This window comes from Pleuronectes platessa, chromosome 10, assembly GCF_947347685.1.
Source record: "Pleuronectes platessa chromosome 10, fPlePla1.1, whole genome shotgun sequence".
In the NCBI taxonomy this organism is placed as follows: domain Eukaryota; kingdom Metazoa; phylum Chordata; class Actinopteri; order Pleuronectiformes; family Pleuronectidae; genus Pleuronectes; species Pleuronectes platessa.
Genome location: NC_070635.1, coordinates 9583547 through 9605781, shown reverse-complemented (window position 1 = coordinate 9605781; position 22235 = coordinate 9583547). Strand labels below are relative to the sequence as shown.

The 22235-nt window shown below is 42.7% G+C and overlaps 2 protein-coding genes and 4 non-coding genes across 8 annotated transcripts; all 6 read left to right on the top strand.

Annotated features, from left to right (window-relative positions):
* Positions 1-623: 623 nt before the first annotated feature.
* Positions 624-17111, top strand: ncapd2 (non-SMC condensin I complex, subunit D2). Of its 3 annotated transcripts, none has more exons than XM_053433300.1 (32): positions 624-663; positions 1324-1443; positions 1522-1597; positions 1680-1738; positions 1835-2010; positions 2515-2660; positions 2900-3027; positions 3131-3254; positions 3362-3509; positions 4088-4285; positions 4365-4499; positions 4584-4671; positions 5689-5896; positions 5977-6095; positions 7112-7312; positions 7443-7617; positions 8317-8401; positions 8556-8692; positions 9639-9771; positions 10131-10206; positions 10313-10528; positions 10680-10840; positions 11452-11563; positions 11710-11833; positions 12170-12325; positions 14280-14457; positions 14563-14657; positions 14800-14880; positions 15405-15588; positions 15677-15842; positions 15918-16037; positions 16819-17111. In XM_053433300.1, the coding sequence occupies exons 2-32, from the start codon at positions 1326-1328 to the stop codon at positions 16899-16901; spliced, it is 4206 nt and encodes a 1401-aa protein (XP_053289275.1). In that variant the 5' UTR covers positions 624-663; positions 1324-1325; the 3' UTR covers positions 16902-17111. The 3 variants fall into 3 exon arrangements, with proteins under 3 accessions (XP_053289275.1, XP_053289273.1, XP_053289274.1); XM_053433298.1 differs by having other exon boundaries at positions 11449-11563; XM_053433299.1 differs by having other exon boundaries at positions 648-683; positions 11449-11563.
* LOC128450208 (small nucleolar RNA U85) lies at positions 2091-2419 on the top strand. The gene has a single exon (XR_008339973.1). It is a non-coding gene; the product is annotated as a small nucleolar RNA U85 (small nucleolar RNA).
* LOC128450214 (small nucleolar RNA U85) lies at positions 3695-3979 on the top strand. The gene has a single exon (XR_008339979.1). It is a non-coding gene; the product is annotated as a small nucleolar RNA U85 (small nucleolar RNA).
* On the top strand, positions 4726-5042 carry LOC128450210 (small nucleolar RNA U85). The gene has a single exon (XR_008339975.1). It is a non-coding gene; the product is annotated as a small nucleolar RNA U85 (small nucleolar RNA).
* On the top strand, positions 7800-8090 carry LOC128450209 (small nucleolar RNA U85). The gene has a single exon (XR_008339974.1). It is a non-coding gene; the product is annotated as a small nucleolar RNA U85 (small nucleolar RNA).
* Positions 17112-19405: 2294 nt separating the features above from the next.
* Positions 19406-20131, top strand: nppcl (natriuretic peptide C-like). The gene is made up of 2 exons (XM_053433038.1): positions 19406-19618; positions 19835-20131. The coding sequence occupies exons 1-2, from the start codon at positions 19439-19441 to the stop codon at positions 20129-20131; spliced, it is 477 nt and encodes a 158-aa protein (XP_053289013.1). The 5' UTR covers positions 19406-19438.
* Positions 20132-22235: the final 2104 nt, after the last annotated feature.

Below are 22235 nucleotides of genomic sequence, written 5' to 3'. Positions count from 1 at the left end.
TTAGGACACATGACTGAAAGGGGGCGGATGGGTCCACGCCTCCCAACGACTGAGTGGGTCCAGCCTCTCAGACTCCTAATGACCCTACAAGATAAATACCTGGTACTCCCAGCAGCCAGGTAGTCCTGAAGAAGCCTCATGGATGAGGGGATAAGAAATTCCTTCACCTCAACCAAGTCCAGTTGACCTGTTTTTTTTTTAGCTCCTGGATATACCATGACCTGGATGACTGAGAATCTCCACAGACATAATCCTTCATCAGTCCCACAATGGAGAGATTTGCAGTGTTACAGCATCAAGAGTCAAAATAGGCATCGGTGAGTGTTGAGTAAATTGCTATATTTAGAGTAAGCAATAAAAAACATGAATGAATGGAACTAATATAAACATGTAGAGTGATGCACATGTAAATACCAGGACCTGGGTGATAGAGACTCTCCACAGACTTTTCATGTGGCAGTTGGTGTTGTACTTCGGTTGGGGCTCCATTAGGGGACACTGTTGAGTCAAACCCTCTCGTGTCTCGGGCGCATATTTGTGACGTCAACGCGCCTTTGCTTTGGCGCGATGTTTGGATCATTTTGAATCAGACCGTTTGCAGACGGTGAAAGAAGCAAGTTTCAGAGGCCGACGTTGTGGCTGTCAGGACTACAGGAGTTACCGGTGAGCGCTACAGTCTTAAAGTTCGTAAACAAGTTGTTAGCTTCCATTAGCTACAAAAGTTTCTGCTCAACAATGATGTTAACGGCGAAAGAGTCTCGCTAGCATGAAGTTAGTTAGCCTGCTAACTTTACCCGCTAGCTTGTTTGGCTATCTCGACTCACAACAACAAAGTCGTAGAGTTTGGCTGATTTAAAGATAAGTGAAAACTCTTAAGACTTGTTGAAAATTGTATTGAACAGAAACTGATGTTTAAAAGTATTAAATTAATCTCGGCTGCTGTAGATAATATTTGGTTGTGGGCTATTTGTTCCCCCGTGTCTTATATGGGTCGAGGTTACATTAAATAAATCAATTCTGGGGAAAGCTCTTGTAGACCATCGTCCCTACTGATTTTCCATCACACTTATGTAGTTGATTGTTAGAAAATAATATTTATTGGAATAAACAGTCCAATATTTCTTAAAAGACTTGACAGACCTACAGAACCCCCAGTTGGAACTCAATCATAGTGAACAGTGTTACCTATTAGGAATTTTTTGAATATTATTATCAACGCTGAAGTCAGATTTTAGTTCTACCAGTAAAGTTACTTTCACTGCAATGCTTGTTTAGTCAATGAAGCAGTGACCTAAACCAATGTTTCTTTGTGTTTTTCTGCAGACATGTCGTGGGACTTCTTTCTGCCTGTGTGCACAGGAGACCTGGTGAAGTCTGGTGGAATCAACCAGTACGTCGTCCAAGATGTGGTCTCCCCAAAACAGCTGCCTGCCAGTCTCAGTCGTAAGTTTTGAATCTGACTGTGGAAGTCTGCAGCTGCTCAGTGAGAGTTGAAACCTAATTTTTTTTAATCTCTCACAGGATTCAAGGCAGCACTGAGAAGCCAGGGGCCTCTGTGTATATTGGAACACTTTGACACATGCTACAGTGTGCTTCAGTAAGTTTTCATCACATAGACTTTGCTCCAATTATCTCGTTGACACTGAATTAACATCAAGCATACTGTGTTTACTCTTTAGGCACTGCAACTCAGTGGAGCTGGGAGTAAAAGAGGATACTCTGGAATTACTAGTACAGGGTGAGACCTTTTTTATATTTCTGTGTTTAAATTGATAGAGCTACTTCCCTCATGTTCTTGGGTGATCATGTAATATCTGGTTTCTTTTCATTTCAGTGGTTAATGGCCTGGCTGCTACCCTGCCAGCACTCCTCATGGCCACCTCAGTCTCGGCTGCAGAGCGCAAAGAGAAGCTTAATGCGGTCAAGATGAGCGTCTTCCTGATCTGCAAGCTCACAGAGACGCTTGAGGTCTTTTCTTGTAGGCAGAGCATCGTCACCGCACCTGGGAAGGTATGCTCAATAATGGCACAGTTAAGAAGCATTTAATGAATGGCTCTCACAGTTTAATTATTTGATCTGTCATTTTAAATGCCCACTGATGAGATTATGGCAACTTTTATGATCCAGTCAGACCAAGAGACCATGGTTTTATAGCCTGTTGTTGGTGGGTAGTCTTGGTAGTATGGTGAAGATTTATTAAACTGCTGTAAGGCCCCACCCACAGTAAACTTGACACCTTCTACAGCCTCTGCCCCCCCAAAAGATGTGGGATGGGATATGCAGGAGATTTCAAACAAAGTCTGGATGTTTGTTTATATTTGTGTGTACGTTGTGTGAATGCATGTTGTCAGCTGGCAAGAGCCATGGTCTTATTATTTGGTTTGGCGGGTATGAACACATATTTGGTAATCTGAGGGCTTGTACTGTATATTTTTTAATTGTTAATTTTTCTGTCGAGGAGATTTCCAGTCTAATATCAATGCAGCTTATCAGACCAAATTGTCTCTTACACAGGGTGGTAAAAAAGGTAAAGCTGGTGGAGAGGGACTCATGCAGTGGGATACAGAGAGGGAGAAGGTGCTGCAAGCACTTGTCCAGCTCCTCCAGCTGGATATCCGTTCTCTCTGGAACCTCTCCCTGGTGGAGGAAGAATTCATCAGGTAAATGACAATAGTGTATTTCCGGCCATATGTTTAACTTCTGTCTGTGTTATTTTCCACTTGCCAGCATTGAAAACATTGTGGCCTAAATAGGAGCTTATATGTAAATTAGCTTAGCCTTTTATATAATTTATTTAAAGAAAACTCCTTACACTAGCTTTTCATTTTCTGTCTTGTGTACAACTACTACCATACCATATATTAATTTTAAAAGAAATCTGTTCCTTTTCTTTCTGTAGCTGTGTGACCTGCTGCTGTTACAAAGTTCTTGAGAACCCAACCATCAGTCATGTCAAGAGCAAACCCACCAGAGATTGTATAATCCACCTATTGGGTGTATTAATCAAGAAGTACAACCACCTCATTGGTCAGTCCCTCACTAATATGCTTATCATGGGTGCAAGATGTATAACTGCAAGAACATAGCATTTTTTGGTGTTAAATTGTATTAACTTTCTAAACTTTTACAGGTGCAAGTGTAAAGGTGATCCAGTTACTGCAACACTTCGAGCAGTTGTCATCTGTTTTTGCCCAGGCAGTGTCTGTGTGGAGCACCGAATATGGAGTCAGGTCTATCATAGGAGAAGTAATAAGGTAGGAGCACATTATGTTTTCAATAAATAAGCATTTATGTGGACATATGATTCTCTGGCTGCAAATTGTAAAGAAATTAAAGTTATTATCTTCCCACCTTCTTACAGGGAGATAGGTCAGAAGTCCAGTGAGGAGCTCGCCAGAGAGGGGTCAGGGGTCAAAGCCTTTTCTACCTTTCTCTCGGAACTCAGCGGCCTGGTGCCTGAATTAATGATCCCCAACATAAGTGTGCTGATCACACACCTGGAAGGAGAGGTACTGCACACCAGATCATGTTGTTCCTGCCAATTCTAAACTCTTGATGTTTAGCTCATGCATTGAAATAAGCCCCTATAAGAGTTGGGGAGAACGCTGTACTCTCTCGTACGAGACGAAATATGGCTATAGTAGAGACAAATGTCCTCCCCACTTTTTTATCATTGCTGTTCAGCTCACTTTTTGCCCAATGATGAGACCAAGGCGAATACGAGCTCACTGAATGAGAGCTGGGTTCTTCTTGCCTTAACTGGCAGGTAATCTTGGCAGTGCAGGGGAGTTTTCCTGCTCTGCTGTAAGGGTCTGCCTACAGTGTTCTGGCTCAACCCAGATTATTCCTCAACAGTCACAGTGGAGTAATAACTGGGATGATGCCGACAGTGTGTGTGTGTGTGTGGAAAGGCAAGAAGTTCACCCAGCTCTTTGCGGTTCATGCTGCCATGAGTTGCTTCTTTGGTAATCTGAGGGCATATTTCTTAAATTTCTAATGGATTTAGGCCCGGGCTATAAACCTTAATCTATATCACATTTATTTTGAACCTTGAACTTGATTATCTCCCTTTCCCCCTGTTCTTCAGAGCCACACAATGCGTGTTGCAGTGTGTGAAGTGCTGGGAGACATCCTTGTGCGGGTCCTGTGTGGAGACGGCCTTGATGAATCTGGTAAAGCCGACCGTGACCGATTCTTTGACACGCTGCAGGAACATCTGCATGACACACACTCCCATGTCAGGGCACGTGTGTTGCAGGTGTACACAAGAATCGTCAACAGCAAGGTATGTTTAGTAGCCTTGTGTATTTGTGAAAGGATGACATTCTATTCCCACCTGGTAACACATTCTGTCTTGTGTTTAGGCACTGCCCCTGTGTAAGTACAGCGAGGTGATGGAGCTTGCTGTGGGACGACTGATGGACAAATCTATAAACGCAGTGAAGAGTGCTATCCAGCTGTTGGCCGCCTTCATAGCACACAACCCCTACAGCTGCAAGGTAACTCAAACCAACAGAATTCAGAACTGGAGTAGGAGACATTTCCATATTTCACACAGTCTCACAGGAATTTGTCTTTTTCAGTTGAGCAGCGCAGATCTGAAGATACCACTGGAAAAAGAGACGGTTAAACTCAGAGCGATGAAAGAGAAACTGGAGGGGAAAGCACCAGGTGCGCATTTGTTGTTGGGAAAAGTTATTTATATTCATGTTGGATTCACATTTTGCCCAATGATGAGACCAAGGCGAATACGAGCTCACTGAATGAGAGCTGGGTTCTTCTTTGCCTTAACTGGCCGGTAATCTTGGCAGTGCAGGGGAGGTTTCCTGCTCTGCTGTAAGGGTCTGCCTACAGTGTTCTGGCCTAACCCAGATTATTCCTCAACAGTCACAGTGGAGTAATAACTGGGATGATGCCGACAGTGTGTGTGTGTGTGTTGTGTGTGTGTATGTGTGCGTGCATGTGTGAAGAGGCAAGAAGTTCACCCAGCTCTCTTTGCTCTTCAGTCTGCCATGAGTTGCTTCTTTGGTAATCTGAGGGCCACATATAAAAAAAAAAACATTTGGGCACGTAAGACTAGTTCCCCGAAAAGAGGTGTCCCTAAATCCAATCGTCACTACATATAGCATATTTTGGAAGATTCCATAGTTTGAATTTATTTGTCCTTAAAGTTTAGTTACTATTCTTCCTGGGATCCACAAAAGCTTTGCAATTCTCCATTGCAACTTACATCACAACATGGAAAAATTATTTGGACAGGATTAGAACACACTTCTCAATCTTGTAACAACTAACAATTAAGTATATAAAAAATAACACTATGAAGCAGATGTTAAAATATCTTCAGATAAGTGCAAAACAATGCATGTATTGATCAAAGGAGGGAAATGTAACTATTTGCATTGGTGTCAAGAGAACTTGAAGTCATTAACTGATATTTCAGCTTTTACTTTTATGTTACCTTTCGTAACAGTCCTTTTAAATACATTTCTCAGATTAGACACTTGCAGATCAATTACTAATCAGTAATTTCAATCACTGTCTGAAATTCCTCTACTTAAATTAATTTGGTGTATTAAACACGCGGCCTCAAAAAATTAGAATACTGCTTAACACTGGGGGGGGGGATTACAAACTGACCCTGATTGGACTTAAGTTACTTAAACCATTTTCCATCCTTTTTGGCAGTGGCCGTGATTAAAGCATCTGAGCTGTGGGCCGCGATGGAGCCTGAGCTGCTCATCACCGTTGGGACGGAGCTGGAACCCTCGAGTGACACGGAGAAGGATCAGCAGGAAGACGAGAACGACCAAGATGTGGAAGAAGAAAAAGTGGCTGAAGACGACAGGAGTACTGCAGTGATGATTGCTCAGTACCTCCGGGTCAACAAATACAGGCAAGTGCAGGGATGTTTTTACACTTGTATCATCCATCAGCCAACAATTTGATATGTGAGATCTAACTTGTATCCTACAGGAATGCTGTACGTCTTTGTATCAAGGCTCACAGCTGCTTCCCTGAGTCTGAGAGGTTTGCATCTCTGTCCACTGTTACCCCTGAGACTCTAATGGAAACCCTGGCTCTGATTTTCAAAGGTAAAACATGCACTCAGTTAACTTGTCCCCTTTCTATTCAGAGATACTCATCCAAAGTACTCCATTTTCAATCTTAATGGAGGCAAGACTGAACCCATTTAAGATTCAATTCTTTTCACATTCTCTTTCAGTGTCATTTCATTATTCTTTAATTGCCTTAACCAGAGTATTTCAGAGCAGAGAACACCTCCCTTTTCAAACCAGCAGTTTTTTTATTCATGATGTATTTCACAGCACTAGGTAACCCGAGGACGATCAATAACCTCTACAACACTATGCTGCAGCTATGTCAGACCACCAGTTACAAATGTTGCTATCTTTTAAGGAGAAATTACTAACAAATGTTTCATGCTACCTAAAATCAGAAATAGACTTTCCATTGTGTTAACAACCTTCCAAAGACTTTCAATATTGTGACAAATATATCGGCAGTTTAGAAAGATGCATTATGCATAATCACAATTAGAAAGTAAACTGCATTCACATTAGAATCAAATACAGACTGTCGTCTGTGGTAAAGGCTTTAATGTGAAGTGCAGGACTTTACCAATCTCAGTATTGCCCCAATAACCAGTAATGTTCCGATGCCATTTCCCTTCCCCCGGTGCATATGTTGCTGGTATCTTGCCTAATTTGTTTGTTTGTTAGCTTTATTCAACCCCCCATGAATTCCTAATCACACATACCATTTCATTGTTTCCAATAATTTTTGAGTCAGGAGCTTCTGTGGTTGTCTTCAGATTAAAAAAAATTTGCTGCTGTGCCAAAATCTCCATACAACTGCACTAACACTGGCTCTGTGAGATAACACCCAGGACAAACTTGTGTACATTGCTTGTTCTTTAATATAAGCATGGCTGCTTTACTTGCACTAAAAGCCTCTAGAGCGAAGAGAGCAGCCGTAACCTAATTTCTCTAATCAAGCATTAATGGAAAGGCAATTTATTGGCTGAACTCCTGTGTGAATTCTTCTTAATGCAAACTCTTAACATTACTCCACCCCTGCTACTCTTCAGGCTCTGACGAGGACGCCGCTGAGCTCAGCCAGAACTTGCCACCTACCCCACAGAAAGAGGGGGAGAAAGAGGGGGAGGACGGGGAGCTGAAGAAGCAGGAGATGTTGGTGCAGTATCTGAAAGATACAGAGACCTTCGCCTTACAAGTGGAGAGAGCCATCTCGGTTATCAACACGATGCTCTACATGAAAACCACTTCAGGTAGCATAGATTATTAGTTATTAGTCAAAACCTCCTCTAACATGTGCATTTCCCTATAGAGTTTGAATTTACAATTTACTGACATGGAGATATTGGCATCGCCTGTAACAAAAGTTGTTTGTGTTTTTAGTGGTTCAGGAGGCTGTGCAGTTCTGTGTGACAGTGTGTGAGTTCAGCGTTGCCAACTCTGTCAGTGGTGTGAGGAAGATGTTGCCTCTCGTCTGGTCAACTGACACTGCCATTAAAGATGCTGTCGTTCAAGCATACAGGCGCCTTTATCTGAACCCACAGGGAGACAACATCAGGTCTGTAAAACTTGCATGAAGTGCCCTGACTTAGAACAAGTACATGTCCCGTTCAGCCCCTAGTTAGTATTAGTTATCAATTTTACCTTATAATTTGCTCCAAAAAAACTGGAGGGGAAAGCACACGGTACATACGAACCCTGGAGAAACGTTTTTCATTTGCACGTTGAATTCAAATTTTTGCCCAATGATGAGACCAAGGCGAATACGAGCTCACTGAATGAGAGCTGGGTTCTTCTTTGCCTTAACTGGCAGGTAATCTTGGCAGTGCAGGGGAGGTTTCCTGCTCTGCTGTAAGGGTCTGCCTACAGTGTTCTGGCTCGTCCTAGATTATTCCTCAACAGTCACAGTGGAGTAATAACTGGGATGAGGCCGACAGTGTGTGTGTGTGTGTGTGTGAAAAGGCAAGAAGTTCACCCAGCTCTCTTTGCTTGCAGTCTGCTATGAGTAGCTTCTTTGGTAATCTGAGGGCTAAATTTAAAAAAAATTCAAAACAGTAATATTCAGTCATTACAAATGGTTTCTTAAAAAAAAAAAAAACAACTTATAAACAATTATGTCATTAAGTCAATTACAAGAGAGTCATGTGAGCCCCATTCAATCTCTTGGCCTTCTGGATTTCTGTTTAATATAAATTATCATAATAGAGCTCTTGTGATATTAATTGAATTTTAAAGATTTATTTTGTGCTTGTATTAGGATGAAAGCTCATACTCTGGTGGACAGTCTTTCTGAGCTGATGGTGGACGCTTCTCTGGGAACAATCCAGTGTCTTGAGGAAATAGTGAGTAACTGATCTTACTCTTTGGCTCATTTCTCTCTATAAGTCATTTAAAGAAATATAGTTATGCAGAATATTGAAGAACACATTTGTAACAACTGTGAAATGCTTCCGGTAGTTTTACATAATTCATGTGAGATCCAACTTATCTCTGTAGGTCCAGGAATTCTTTGGCGGTGGCAGCAACCTCCAGTCCACTGTAGTGCAGGTCCTGTGGGAGAGGTTTACTGGGAAACGAGAGACGTCTGGCTTAAACAGGCGAGCGGCCGTGTTATTGCTGGGCATGGCTACACGGTAAGACACAGACCACTGTCAGCATGTTCTCAAGAAATTAATTCATCAAGCCATTATGAAGAAAGGGGTTCGTGCAAGGTCACTAAATATTAGAGTTTCACTTTTTAATCATTGTCTGTAACTCACTCAAATTTTCTAGAGTTGCTGCAAAAGGGCAGCACAGAGTGAATCGTTTTTACTAACTTTCTAGTTAGCACTTTCATATTATGTTGTTCTTGCAGTTCTTCAAGCAGAGAAGTCAAATTTACCTTAAAAACTTAAAATTATAACACCTTAGTCAAACTTCTTCAGATACAGATACAGACTGCATTTAGGTACAGATAGTATAAACTATCAAATCTCTCGATGTTTATTGAAGTGAATGGACTGATTCATGTGCTAGCAGGAAAAAAAAACAGAGTTCCACTTTTAGTTGTGTTGATTAAACAAATGCACTTTTCCTTTATATTCTGGTCCTGTCTTAGCTACATGACATTCAGCAAATTCTCTCATTAGTCAGAATACAAGCTCCGCTTCAGCTCCTCATTGTAATCGAAGTCACGACCATATCTAGGCTCCTTGCCAGTGCATTTCTCTTAATATATGTATTTTTCAGTGTTCCCCCTCAATCTTCCTCAAAGAGAGCCACTGCTGCAGGGGAGAGCGAGCAAGTGAGAGAAAAGGGAGACTATCTGCAGTCCGCCCACACTGCTGCCTCTCTTCATGCAGCCAGCAGCATTCATAACCTATTAAATCTTATGCGCTTCTCCTAACCCGTCCTCCTACTCGCATTATCTCGGCAGCAGCCTAGAACCCGGCAAGGCCAGCACACTGTAGTCGGGGTGATGTAGGGCAGAGATGTTATTACTTTGCTTTGAATAATCATTTGATCCTATTGGGAGTAAAAAGAACAAATACTTTGCCTCTTTGTTAAAATGTCGGTTTTGTGTGTATGTGAATGCAACAGGGCAGAGAGGGAGGTGGTGCTCAGTAACCTGGACACTCTTTGTTCCGTGGCTCTTGGAGAAAAAGTGACTGAAGACTTCCTTCTGGCCAGAGACACAGTTATAACCATCTGCAGTATCACTGACCACATCAGGGTAAGAAAATATAAACCAGGATTTCTTTACAATCCAAGGGTTTAGTTGATTTAACCTATTGATTATGGATAACGTCAGTCAATGTGTTGAAAATCTTATTTAAATGTTTTTCGATTTGAGACACTGGGTTTGCTTTAACGACTCAAAACCATACTCAATATTGTCTAATCAGCTTTGCACTTGATTACATCACTAAGAACAAAGTTTTGGAATGATGACATGGGATAAGTATTTTAAAAATACAATACATCCTATGCCCACCGATAAGTTGGGTCATTAAATGTACAAGCCGAGGTTTTTCTCTGTCAACATATTGGTACAATATGATGCTGATATCTTACATTCAATTTTTCCACCAGCAATCCAAAGGTGCTCCATTCAGACTTCCACAGGACCATCAGCTCTTCACCTGCCTCACACAGGCCCTCGCTGAAGGTAAATTAGGATAAATGGGCCCTGTGAGAAATATTTCCCAGCTTCTCTGTCTAAGCTTTTACCACTCCTGTTTTATTACAACTAAATCTGTTGGTACCCGCTCCAGGTGTGGTGATGGAGGACCCTTACTGGCAGGGCTTTATGGAACAGGCTGTCCGTCTCATCTACTTCCTGGCTGAGTCTCCTGACCAGCTGTGCTCCCGGCTGGTGCAGCGCAGCGCTCGCCTCCTCCTAGATCAGATTGCAGAAGGTGGGGAAGTCAACAAAGATTCTGGACAGACTCTAGATGGATCTCAGGAGTCCAGTGAGCAATGTGAACAAGGTGAGACCCAATGTGTCCTTTTGTAAAGAAGACATTTGTAGTTTAAGGTCTAATCTGGATTGACATTGGCACCGACACTGTGTAACCAGGACCTCTTGCTCAGTCAACATGCTCTTAATCACATGTGTTCGCTTGTCTTTGTGTCCTGCAGTGAACTGTGTGTGTCTGGCCCAGCTGTTGGCTCTGACTGGCTGCGTGGCCTTCTGGCAGGTGTCTCACCTTGAGCGCAGTGTGAGCGCTGAGCTCCGGAGGAGGAGAGGAGAGACCGAGGAGAGGGAGGAGAAGGAAAAGGTCCCATCCAGCAAAGCTAAAGTAATGATGCTGCAATGACTTGTGTGCACTCGGATTAAAGTTTAATTAAATATTTGTAATGAGATTCATTAGTTAAAGCCCTTGTTCTGTTCAGTCCACAGAACTAGAGCTTGATCAGATGTTTTTGTCAAAGCTTCCAGGTCTTAATATCACTTGCCTGTTTATAAAAGTAGCAAATACTCAAATGTTACAAATGAATCCAAACAACCTATTTGTTTTGACAGACAGTCTCAGCAGGATGACTTGGTGAGATGTATTTGAGTGACACAGTCGAATGAGTGACGGCTCGTAATTGTTCAACCCATCAGGGAACAGGGATAAATATTCCCCTTAATTTGCAAAATATTTTGTTTTTATCTTTTCTCTCGATAACCCAAGAGACACACGCAGTGACGTAAAACAAAACATTTGACTAAAAACAGGAAAGTTTCAGGGATTTGAGACATTTAAGTTCGGATACATTATAGCCTCAAGTTGGTGTTTCATACCAAAATGTGGGCAAAAGTATAACAAATTTAGCTTATATGAATAATTATGTGAGATTTGCTCACTTTTAGACAAAAAACTGTGTTTTATAAATCTAAACCATAGCTTTATTTCTTTTCTAGCAGCAATCAGCCAATGAGAGTGCCATGGAGGAGGAGCTTGGGTTGATGGGCGCTTCTGCTGAAGACACAGAGGCTGAACTCATCAGAAAGATCTGCGAGACTGAATTACTGGCGGGTAACACATACCTCTTGTCTTTAGTTTTGCTGCTCCACATTAAGCTTTATTCAAACCCACTCTGAACCATCCACTTCATTCATATCTTAACAGAGATTTAGCAGAATCACATAAAAATCTACTCTATCCTCTTCCTGTCTCTTTAGACGAGAACCTGCTGTGTGCATTTCTTCCCCTGCTGGTGAAAGTCTGCAGCTCTCCGGGACGCTATTCCCACCCACAGCTCACCACTGCTGCCTGTCTGGCACTCTCACAGTACATGATGATAAGGTAAACATACTGCTTTTGTTGCTGATTAATCAACACAAACAAAATCTGCAACTATTTGAGTCCATCAAGTAAAATTGAGTAGGAAAGTAAGATTCATAAGATCCATATTGTATGCATATTTTTGAACTTGTTTGAGCTGATACAGCAAGTTGAGTTTGTTCGCCCGAGCTGTGTGGTATTGTGACGTGGGAATACACTATATTTTTTTCATTTATGGACCAAACAATGATGTGTTCATTTGAGAAACTAATTTGCAGATTAATTCAAACATTTGTTATTTGTAGTCGTACATATGGACTGTAGCAAATAACCTTATAATGCTGTGATTTCTTTCAGCCCATCGGTGTGCCAAGAGAACATCCGTCTCATATTTACAGTGCTGGAGCGATCTACTCTTCCTGTCGTCAGGGCCAATGCCCTAATAGCCCTCGGAGATCTCACTGTGCGATTCCCAAACATTCTGGAGCCCTGGACACAGAATCTCTACGCCAGGTAATCTAATGACACGTTTGATTTGATCAGCCCGATAATGTAAAATACATTTGTCGGTGCGGTGGCTCATCACCCCCTTACAGTAATTGATTATCTTTCAATTACATGCACATTACCATAATATCTAGAGTTGTTTTATATCTGCCACCCAAGATTATAAGGAACAAGCTACGGCTGATGGAGGAGCTGAGTGGGTGTACTGTAAATGACGGTTAATCTCGGCCAACATCCTCCTTATGCTTGTTCAGTTCGTCATCCAGATCCCACCACCTCCAGTGTGTTGCTCCTTTCAGCCACTGAAGTGTTGCTGCTGTCACACTGCTCCACTGAGCCACATGATGGGAAAAGTTTACTCTTTCCATCACGACTTTTTAATGGCAGGGAAACAAACTTCCAGACAATCTACGACGGCACAACTCTGATATCCGCCTTGTAATCTGACCTCTGCGGTTGCCGTGGTAACTGGCCAGCACTACGCGGCCTGCAAACCCACCCCCTCTCGTGAACTGGGGCGGAGGCATAGATGGCCCCAGACAAAGGCACTTTGATACAACGAACAACTTAAATTCTAGTGTGGCTCTAACCAGTGGCTAGTGTGTTGTAATTATATAGTGCGGTTGAATGAGCTGAAGGGAATAATTCTAGGTCAAGTCAAAGCTTCTGCAGGGGTTAACACTTGTAGGTACACTGTCATTTGAAAAACACTTAGTGGTTTTCTATCTGTTCCTCCTGCACAAAGTTACACTGGTTCCCTGTACACGACTCACAAGCTGAAGTTTCTCTGTTTGATGTGGTGCGCTTTTAATTGCACCGACTGATAATTCTCACATTGAGGTGTTTCGAACGTGTTAAAAAAAATTCTCTTCCTTTTCGTTATGTGTCTTTGCCCTCCATAGTGTTTTCTACCTGATAAGCATTTTATAATGTCCCCTAATTGTCTCCTGCGCACAAACACTTCCACTGTTCTCCAGTCTGCTGTCCTGGAGCCTCCTGATAAGAGCATTAAGAATTAATTACCCTGTTTCTAACTGTAGTAAGCTGCTGCATTGGTATGTGGACGTGCCATTTGCTAGTGTCTGATCCACTGCCAGGAGTCCTGCTCTCTGGCAAAAATGAGAAATGGTTAATGAGTTTCTTTTGTTCTGTGCCTGTGGATGAGGGTGAATCTAAATAGGTCTCGGGATGCTATCTGGTTGCCCTGCCACAGCCTGTCCAATCCCATTGTGCTTGGCTGAGGCGCTGACGGTTGTTTGGTTTCAGTAACATTCTGGCTAATTCCAGGTTTTTTATACAAAGCTTAATTGACTGGGATGTGAAAATGGCAAGAAAATCACGGGTGACGAGGCATTTTAACCAAACTCACATTTGTAGCCATGTTTTAGGAACTTTTCTTGGAACGACCTTGTTGGTCGGTCAGTCAATTCCATTTTACACAGATAGTCAGGCTCCTGAGGTTGAATCCTCCTGACTAGTTCTCTCTTTTAAACTAGCACCACCTGCAGATTAAATATTTTATTTAACCAGCGAAATATCACATCTAAAGGATAGTGTCACAAAATGTGATGCAGGCATTAATGGTTTTCAGAGGATGAATCCAGATGATTTAGATAATCCTGACTTTAATGTGGCGCCACCAAGAGGTTGCTGTATATGGTTGTTAGTGAAATGTGTACAGGTTATGAATGGATGAGATGCAATGATTATGGTAATTCCTTAAAGGTACTGACAACTGTTTCAAATCTTAAAATATTCTAATGACTACAATAGAGACTCTTCCGTAAGAAGCTGATGGTAAAAAACGTTTCACCTTTTGTATTTTCATCAGGTCACATTTGAACCCGTCTGAAAGTTACTGTTCAAACACCTGCAAAATGCTAAGAGGACTGTGGTGTCTTCTTCTCGGCACCAGAGAGGTAGCTGATGAACTTGTCAGTAACGGTCTCCTCTTTTCCAGACTCAGCGACGAGGTTCCTTCAGTAAGGCAGACAGCTGTGACAGTTCTTACTCAGTTGGTGCTTAAGGATGTGCTCAAGGTCAAAGGTCAAGTCAGCGAGGTGGCTGTGCTGCTAATTGACCCTGAGTCCCACATTACCAGCCTGGCCCTGAACTTCTTCAACGAGTTGGCCACCAAGGTAACCACACACACACACACGCACACACACACACGCGTTCAGAAGCCATACTGTAGTGAGAGAATAATTGGAAGGTTTTTAACTGTCGTTGTCGTTGCCCATCAGGACAATGCGATTTACAACCTGCTCCCAGACATCATCAGTCGCCTGTCCGATCCAGAGAGAGGAATGAGCTCCGAGGACTTCAACACCATCATGAAGTGAGTTTCACGACTTCATACTGCTGAACTCTGCAGGGTCCAGATAAAACCTGTCTTTTTAATTATCATTTCAGGAGAAATGGGACATCTTTGCATTTCTGAGAGCTTTTTTTTAAATGCTTTATTGTTTGTGTTTTTTCAGACAGTTGTTCTCCTACATCACAAAAGAAAGACAGACTGAGTCTCTGGTAGAGAAACTGTGTCAGCGCTTCAGAACTGCCAAGTGAGTAAATTTCCACCTTGTTTTTAGTTGTTTCCCGGCTCACTACTGAAGATTAATCCAGCAGTATATCATTTGTGCAAGATGCAGGGGTTGAATGCGTGGGTAATTAGTGGGTGAAGAGCGATCGACAATTACAGCGAGTTCACAGTTCAGTTCACCTGTCTCCTTCGGTCTGATAGCTTCTTCTCCACTCTCTTTGTCATGGAAACTGTCTTCCCATGTAGCTGAGCAGTGTAGACGAACAATTGGCCCGGCCAGGCTTCAGTCTGCCTCTGACTCATACTCCATCCGGACTCGAGAGCTCACAGGAAGGGCATTTTATATTAAACAATGGCAAAGTGAATTTGGATAGAAGAGGTTCCTGGGAAATGAGATTTGGTCAGAATGCCAGGGCAAAGCCATCCTCATGAGTAATGAGCTAATGAGCTTTTTTGTGAGGATGTTGAATTTCTATGCACTTCACATAGTTTCAAATCCAGTTTAGTCCCTAATTCCAATGACTCTCGTTTTTACTTCCTCCTCAGGACTGAGCGTCAGTGGTGCGACTTGGCCACATCTCTGTCTCTGCTGTCTATGTGTGAGCGTGGCTTTAAGAGGCTGCAGGAGTGCTGGGAGTGTTACAGTGACAAGTTGACCGAGCCTGGAGTTTACCAGCCTCTGCTCTCCATCACTGCCAAACTCCGCCGCGGGGCCAAAGCCCTGTTTAAGGTACAATATACTCCCATTTAAAGAGTTTTTTATATATATATACTGTATATCTTCGCTGGTTTTTACTGATGGTAACTTTGTTTTACAGGCTCAGGTAGATGAGTTCGAAAAGCGACTGACAGCGGTTCACACACGGGGTCTGGAGAATGTAGAGAGCCCAGAGATGGACGAGGAAAACCAAAAGCAAGGCTCCTCTGAGAAGACGGTCTCACGTACGCCTTTGCCCACCAGAGGCCGCACGAGGAGCAAGAGAGGTCGGTACTCACTGACTTTGAAAATGTGTTGACTTTTGTTTTGACAAATTAACTTATTATTTCTCTCTTTCTCAGGTCAAGCGAAGCCATCCTCTTCTACCTATGGTGACGAGAGTTTTGTGACGCCTCAGAAATCTCGCAAGTCCAAGAAACCTGTGATCACCTTCAGCAGTGATGAAGAGGAGGATGAGGAGGGTGAGTGCAGCCTCATTATTCATTTACTGTTTAGCTTGGAATCAAATCCCTCAGCTATCTATTAAAATATTTGGCATGTGTTTAAATAAACTCAACAAGAAATTTTCACTCATCAGACAATTCGCGATGCAAAAAAAGTGCAAAATTGTCCGAAAATTTAAATTTTTTTAATTAATAAATCACAAAGTTCTCTTGGAGCTTGATCAGTCCAACCGCACAGCTCAGAACACTATCATGAAAAACAACATGCAGTCATATTATAGGAGCTGTCCCCAAAAGAGTTTGGTATTTTTGCCTAAAAATTAATCAATTTAATTTGTACAAAGATGAATTTCTGTCGGTTTGAGTCAAATAGGAGACATTTATTGTGCTTCATTCGATGATACTGGGAGAAGAGTTTAATCCACTACTTTGGAAAAAGTCTGCAACAAACTTTGGATCAATGTGACAAAGTTTGTTGTGTGGACGACTGCGTTGAGCCACGTCAGGCTCCTCCAGCTCTAAGAGGATTTGGGAGCTTTGTGCCTCAGTTGGTTTTTGAAGTCCTCTGTGCTTTGTAACGGCACTGATCTAAGATCTGCAGGAAAGTTCTTCCTGAGCTGATAAGAAACAATCTATGAGCTGAAGATGACATAATGTCACTTACACACTATATATTTTAATAATTTAAAAATGACGAGGGATCAATTCTTCAAGGACAGGTTTGTCTCTGTAGCTGCTCTGTGACTCATTGGCTCCACTCATCTTGCTTAATTGACTTATTGCATTTGTTTTTCATCAGATGCTGTAATGGCGGAGAGTGAGACGCCCAAAGTGACGACACCCATCGCCCGCACATCCAGACGAGCTCGCCTCAGAAACTGAAGCTCTTTTTTTTTTTTTTACTTTTTTGTCTAACTTCTGTCTTTTTAATCTTTTAATCTGTAATGAAATCTTTCAAGCATTTCTACATGTTTTTACCTTTTTAATTTTTGTATATTTTAAGATCCTTTTAATTCAAACCAAGATACAGTAGTCTGACGTTTGTAACAGCATAAACTCAGGACCTCCATAATAAACCATTTTGTGTTTTGACCAGGACTCATCGACTGTCTGTCTCAGAAGAGCCGACTAGTGTGAGGAGTCGGGTGTATGCTGGGTCGTGTCAAGTGAATTTATAGCATCATTATAAGCAGCTTTGAATGTCTGTTTGTCTTATATGTTTGGACAGCAGTGTTTAATCGGCTGTCACAGCTTGCTCCGACAGTGTTACTACCCCACATGCTCACCACTTTCTTTTTCCTCCATTTTGTCTTTGTGGTTTTTTTCACATTGATTCTGTCATATCAGATTTAAATCACTACAAGGAAAAACTTCCAATTCGAGCGCGACTGAATGTTTATTTTCAGCAATTTTGTTTTTGCCCTCTTGTTCTGTCTGACACGTCTGCTGTTGCCTAGATGGCCGCCTCTGTTCTCCTGTAATCAATCTCCTTTGTAGGCTTTCCCTCCGCTCACTGCCCGGTGCTTTTTCTCCCTCCCATCTTCCTCCTACTCCTCCACTGCCTACTTTTCCTCCTACAGCGCTCCTCTTTTCTCTGACACCACACGCACGCTAGTTTAACCCCCTCCTCCCTCCACTCCCCTCATCGCTAATCTCTCTCCTCGTCGCCCACTCCCTCGCCCACGTGTTGTCCTCTCCGAAAACATGAGAGGGGCGCAGTTCTCTGTGATTGATGTGTTACGTAAAAACACTTTGCCAACAACAGGCGAACAATACGATTGCACTAGCAGTTGGATTCTGAGTTTAAATGTATTCAGTGGGTGCTAGATGAGTAATAAAATGTTTCGAACTTATGTTGCTGCAAAAAGATGTTCTGCTCGCTAATAGGAAAACAACATAATTGTGCAGGAGGCGAAACTAATAGATGTGATTGACAGGTGGACACTAGCTCCTGCCCGTTCTCTGCCACACATTTGTAATTGCAGGGGTTTATTTACTTGAATTAATTACAGGTTGCTTGAACTTTGAGGTCTTAGTGTGTCTCTCTCTGTTTGTGTGTGTGTCTGTGTTGGATCGCACAGCTCCTGCTTGTATTGTAATTTGGTGGCAGGGGGTACAGGGAGCAGATGGCGCTGACAGACTGTAACTCACCCGGCAGAGGGGAGGTCAGTTCATGCTGGGAAAGACCGCAGAGACAAAGGGCGAGAGGAGGGAGACTAACATGCACAAGGAGCATTGTTGCCACACGGCAAATGTATAATTCAGATATAAAGTGGAGACACAAAACGTGTGAATGCAGCCGGGTTCACTTCACAACTCACACTCTGCTCTCAGTGACAAAGCACCGGTTGATCGCTGCCCTCTGACCTTGGTTTGTGCAGCGCAGGTGCATCCGGGGGGGGGGGGGGGCACGGTACACAGTCACCTTGGCAATGACAATCACTATCCAACCATGACATCATTTTAAAGAAAAGATGAAGACGAGGAGGAGGAAGAGGGGATGGGGTGTGGAGGGAGGGAAGGAGGAGGGGGGGGGGGGGTCATATCTTGCACTACAAAACCACTGCTGCATCCCAGTTGAGGCCCCCGACATCCAGCTCCCGCCAGGAGGAACGAGCGAACCGGAGGAGAGGATCGTCCGCTCAGTTCCATCACAGAGCGAGCAGTGGGAGGAGCCAGGCCGGTGAGAGAGTGATGCTCCAGGCAGGTGCCAACAAGTGAGAGGTAGCCCCAGAGTGAGAGAGCGAGGGATGGAGAAGAGCCTGTAAGAGCAGAAGACACCCAGAGCTCCGAGAGAAGACAACAGGTGAGCAACCATGTCCTTTCTAGAGAATTCATTTTCAGCCAGTTTGTTTTCTGTGATTCATTTTATTACCCTGAAGGAAAATCACAACCGGGTTCAATTTACCTCGGTTATAGCTGCAACTGGAGCGGCGCCGCTTTTAAAGAAAATATTTAATTTAAACCCATTTTTACTGGATTAAAACACAGATAAAACCTGTGTAGTGATATAAATTGAGCATTTTAGTTGAATATAATGTTTAAAAATTATTAAATCTAAGTTTTGGTATTTCACCAATTGAGTACTTTTTTATAAATAAAACCCTACAATTTGGGAACCATTTATACAGCAGAAAGTTGTCCTCATATCAATAATACTAACACTGCAATACAATGACTGTACTTTTTTTGTTTTCTTACGCTCTCATTTCATTTAATTTTAAAAAGTCTAACCAGGGATTGAGGCTGCAAATGATGTTTATCTGTATGTTAAATCCGAATTTAAAATGGACAAGCAGTTGTGAAATGTTGAACAGCATTACTAAATGTCATCCAGACCTTTCACCTAGTTTTCTGCAAGACATTTTACAACCTGTATATGTAGTGAGTGTCCTGGAAGTCCTTTTTAATTCCTATGTATGATTAAACATGAGTTTTGTTGTTTGCAGTTTGTGTGTTTCCAGTCTTCCTGCACCAGTCGTTCCTTCATCTCTGCTGCCATGCTGTGTCCTGTGCTGCTCTGTGCCGCTCTGCTCCTCCTGACGCCCCTGGACATCACAGAGGCTCGCGCTCTGCATCCCTCCACCGATGCCGCGCAGGTACGGAGAAGGGGTGGGTGGGGGGGGGGTGAATGAGAGAAAAGGGGGAAAATAAGAATGGACTGAGGAGAAAGCAGAGTGGATGAATGGTGGGCGCAAGAGAATAGTCCTGAAGGAGGGGACAGTAATGAAATGTATCGCTGATTGAATTATTCTGCCTCCTACACTCCCTGACAATTCAATTAAATCTTGTTTCTCCTTCTTTCCGCTCTGCAGTTTATGGAGCAGTTTCTGGAACGCTACAATGACCTTTTGACCCTGGACGACCTGGAGAACCTGTTAAACAGCCAACGAGAGGAGCAGTCCACCTTCTCCTCCGGGGTCAAAGCGGCCGAGTCCCCCAAATTGGCCGACGCGCAAACGCAGCCCGAGACCCCCTGGCTGCGCCTGCTGAAGGGCGCCCTGGCCAATCAGAAGCGTGCAGAGCCGGAGCGCTCACGGCGGGGATGGAACCGGGGCTGCTTCGGGCTGAAGCTGGACCGGATCGGATCCATGAGCGGACTGGGCTGTTAGTGGAGAGGAGGGAGAAATAAAGACTGATGACGTCCTTAGAGTATTCATGTGTTTAAAAAAAAAAAAAGAAACACATGTAGAGAGGAGTGTTCACCTGCCTGTAGACTACATGTAGTGTGGTGTAACGGTGTCGCTAATGTGGTTTCATCCTGCCTAGATCAGATGCTTCACACCATCCTGGCTGTTTAACCGAGCAGCTGTAGCCTATTGCGTTGTTTAAATGTTCAAACTGATGATTAGAACCTGTGAGATATGTTTACATCAAACCGTCATCGCTGATTGTTCGCCCTGGTTTTTCTAAGTAAATTGGCACTTTGTGTGTTTCTAGCCGTGTCTGTTGTACTGTCACTGTGAAGGTGTTTGGAGACTCTGTGACCGGAGGATTGTGTTTCCCATCAGGTGTAATGGACTCGATGGCACCTGTGACTCCTGCTGATCGTTTTCTGTTTACCTATGATTTGCATGAATAAATGGATTTGTAATTTGCTCCGCTCTTTTTTTGTTTTTGAAAATCCTTGTTCACTTTTATCCTCATACCTCCCGCCCTGTTTGTTCTCTCTCTCTCTCTTTCTATTGACAAGTGTCATCTCGATTTGTCCTTCGAACCAGAACTTCAAATCCTCCTGACATATTGTCGGCAGCCAATTCTAATTCTGGGTGAATGAAAACCACTTTGCTGCAGATTTCATTCTGCAGTTACAGCCAATAATCCTGCAGGGCAAAATATCTTATAGACATTGAAATACAAATTCTGAAATACTGCATTTAGAGATTATGTACGTACATATGATGCAATTGTATATTTAATGGTTGTTCTGGCAGTTCTTTCTAGCAATGTGCCAAGTTTGAGAAAAAGACAGGACCGGCTTCTTTAGATATGAAGATGGAGTCGTTTAAGGGTTCCTGTGGGGATAGAAGTGTTTTGGGGTAAATCTACTTAAAAAAATGAATATAAATCATTCAGGAAGAAAACGCTGGTGTTATAAATGTTCCAAAACTTAATATGAAACACGAGACCAATAACGAAAGTGGTATGAGGCTTTTACATCTCAGTGCAAATTCAGTGCACTGATCTAAATATGTATAGGGGCATTAATCAAATAGTCACACTATAAGGTTTAAAGTTGTTCTGCTTTAAATAGTTTTACTTGAATATCTTTGGGTTTTGGATTATGGGTCAAAAGTAGAACTTTAAAGATGGCACTTTGGGATCTCTGGACTTCTGAAGGACATTTTTCACTATTCTGTGGCATTTTTATAAACTAAAACTAAATAAAATGATTAGAATTGTGAATTAAAACCATCACTAATAGCAGCCCTATATGTTATACAATAAAAATATTGTCCAAGTGTTTATTTTCATTCTAGTATTTGGGTTGATATTCAATCAGTATTTAGGAGCAGGTTTCTACCACAACACTAGATGGCAGTCGGGGTGTATTTTAGTTGATCTGTTATCAAGCAGAAGTTTCCTCTGGACTTTGAACTGAACTTTAATAACAGGAGACAAGTTGCATAAATGTCGCTGATGTCCCTTTTGACTCCGTCTCATGACTGTGCACAGAAATCCATACATCTACTGTCTCTCCAAGAAACTGTGAGAAAACTAAAACATTCCTAAAAGACCAATATGAAGTTAAATCATTGTTGCTTTAAAAGTAATTCCAATCATTTCACCGTGACCTTCCCACTGAACTGAAATAAAACATTGACATTTTGCTCAGGGGTTGTTTTCTCCCATCACTTTCACATCAGATCCACCAACTCTGTGGAGTTTGGCTGTAGTGTGACAGAAACATGTGATCTGTGTGCAGCAGCATTCACAGCACTGAGAGTATAACATGGCCCGAGTGCTCACTAGCCGGCCAGCGTCTAATCTTAGCCTGACCTTTACTTCCCCTCTATGACCTTAAGCTACACAGCAGAGGCAAAGACTGGCATGCATGCAGCCGGGGTTGTGGTAGTTCAGCTATGCCCGGACCACTGGACCGGGGCCATAAACCACACCAGCACTGACCCGTTCTGCTGCACAGTGACATGTCTGCTCTCCATAAGTTTAACCACGTAATCTGCTGCAGCATAAAACACAGAGTTGTGATCTTTT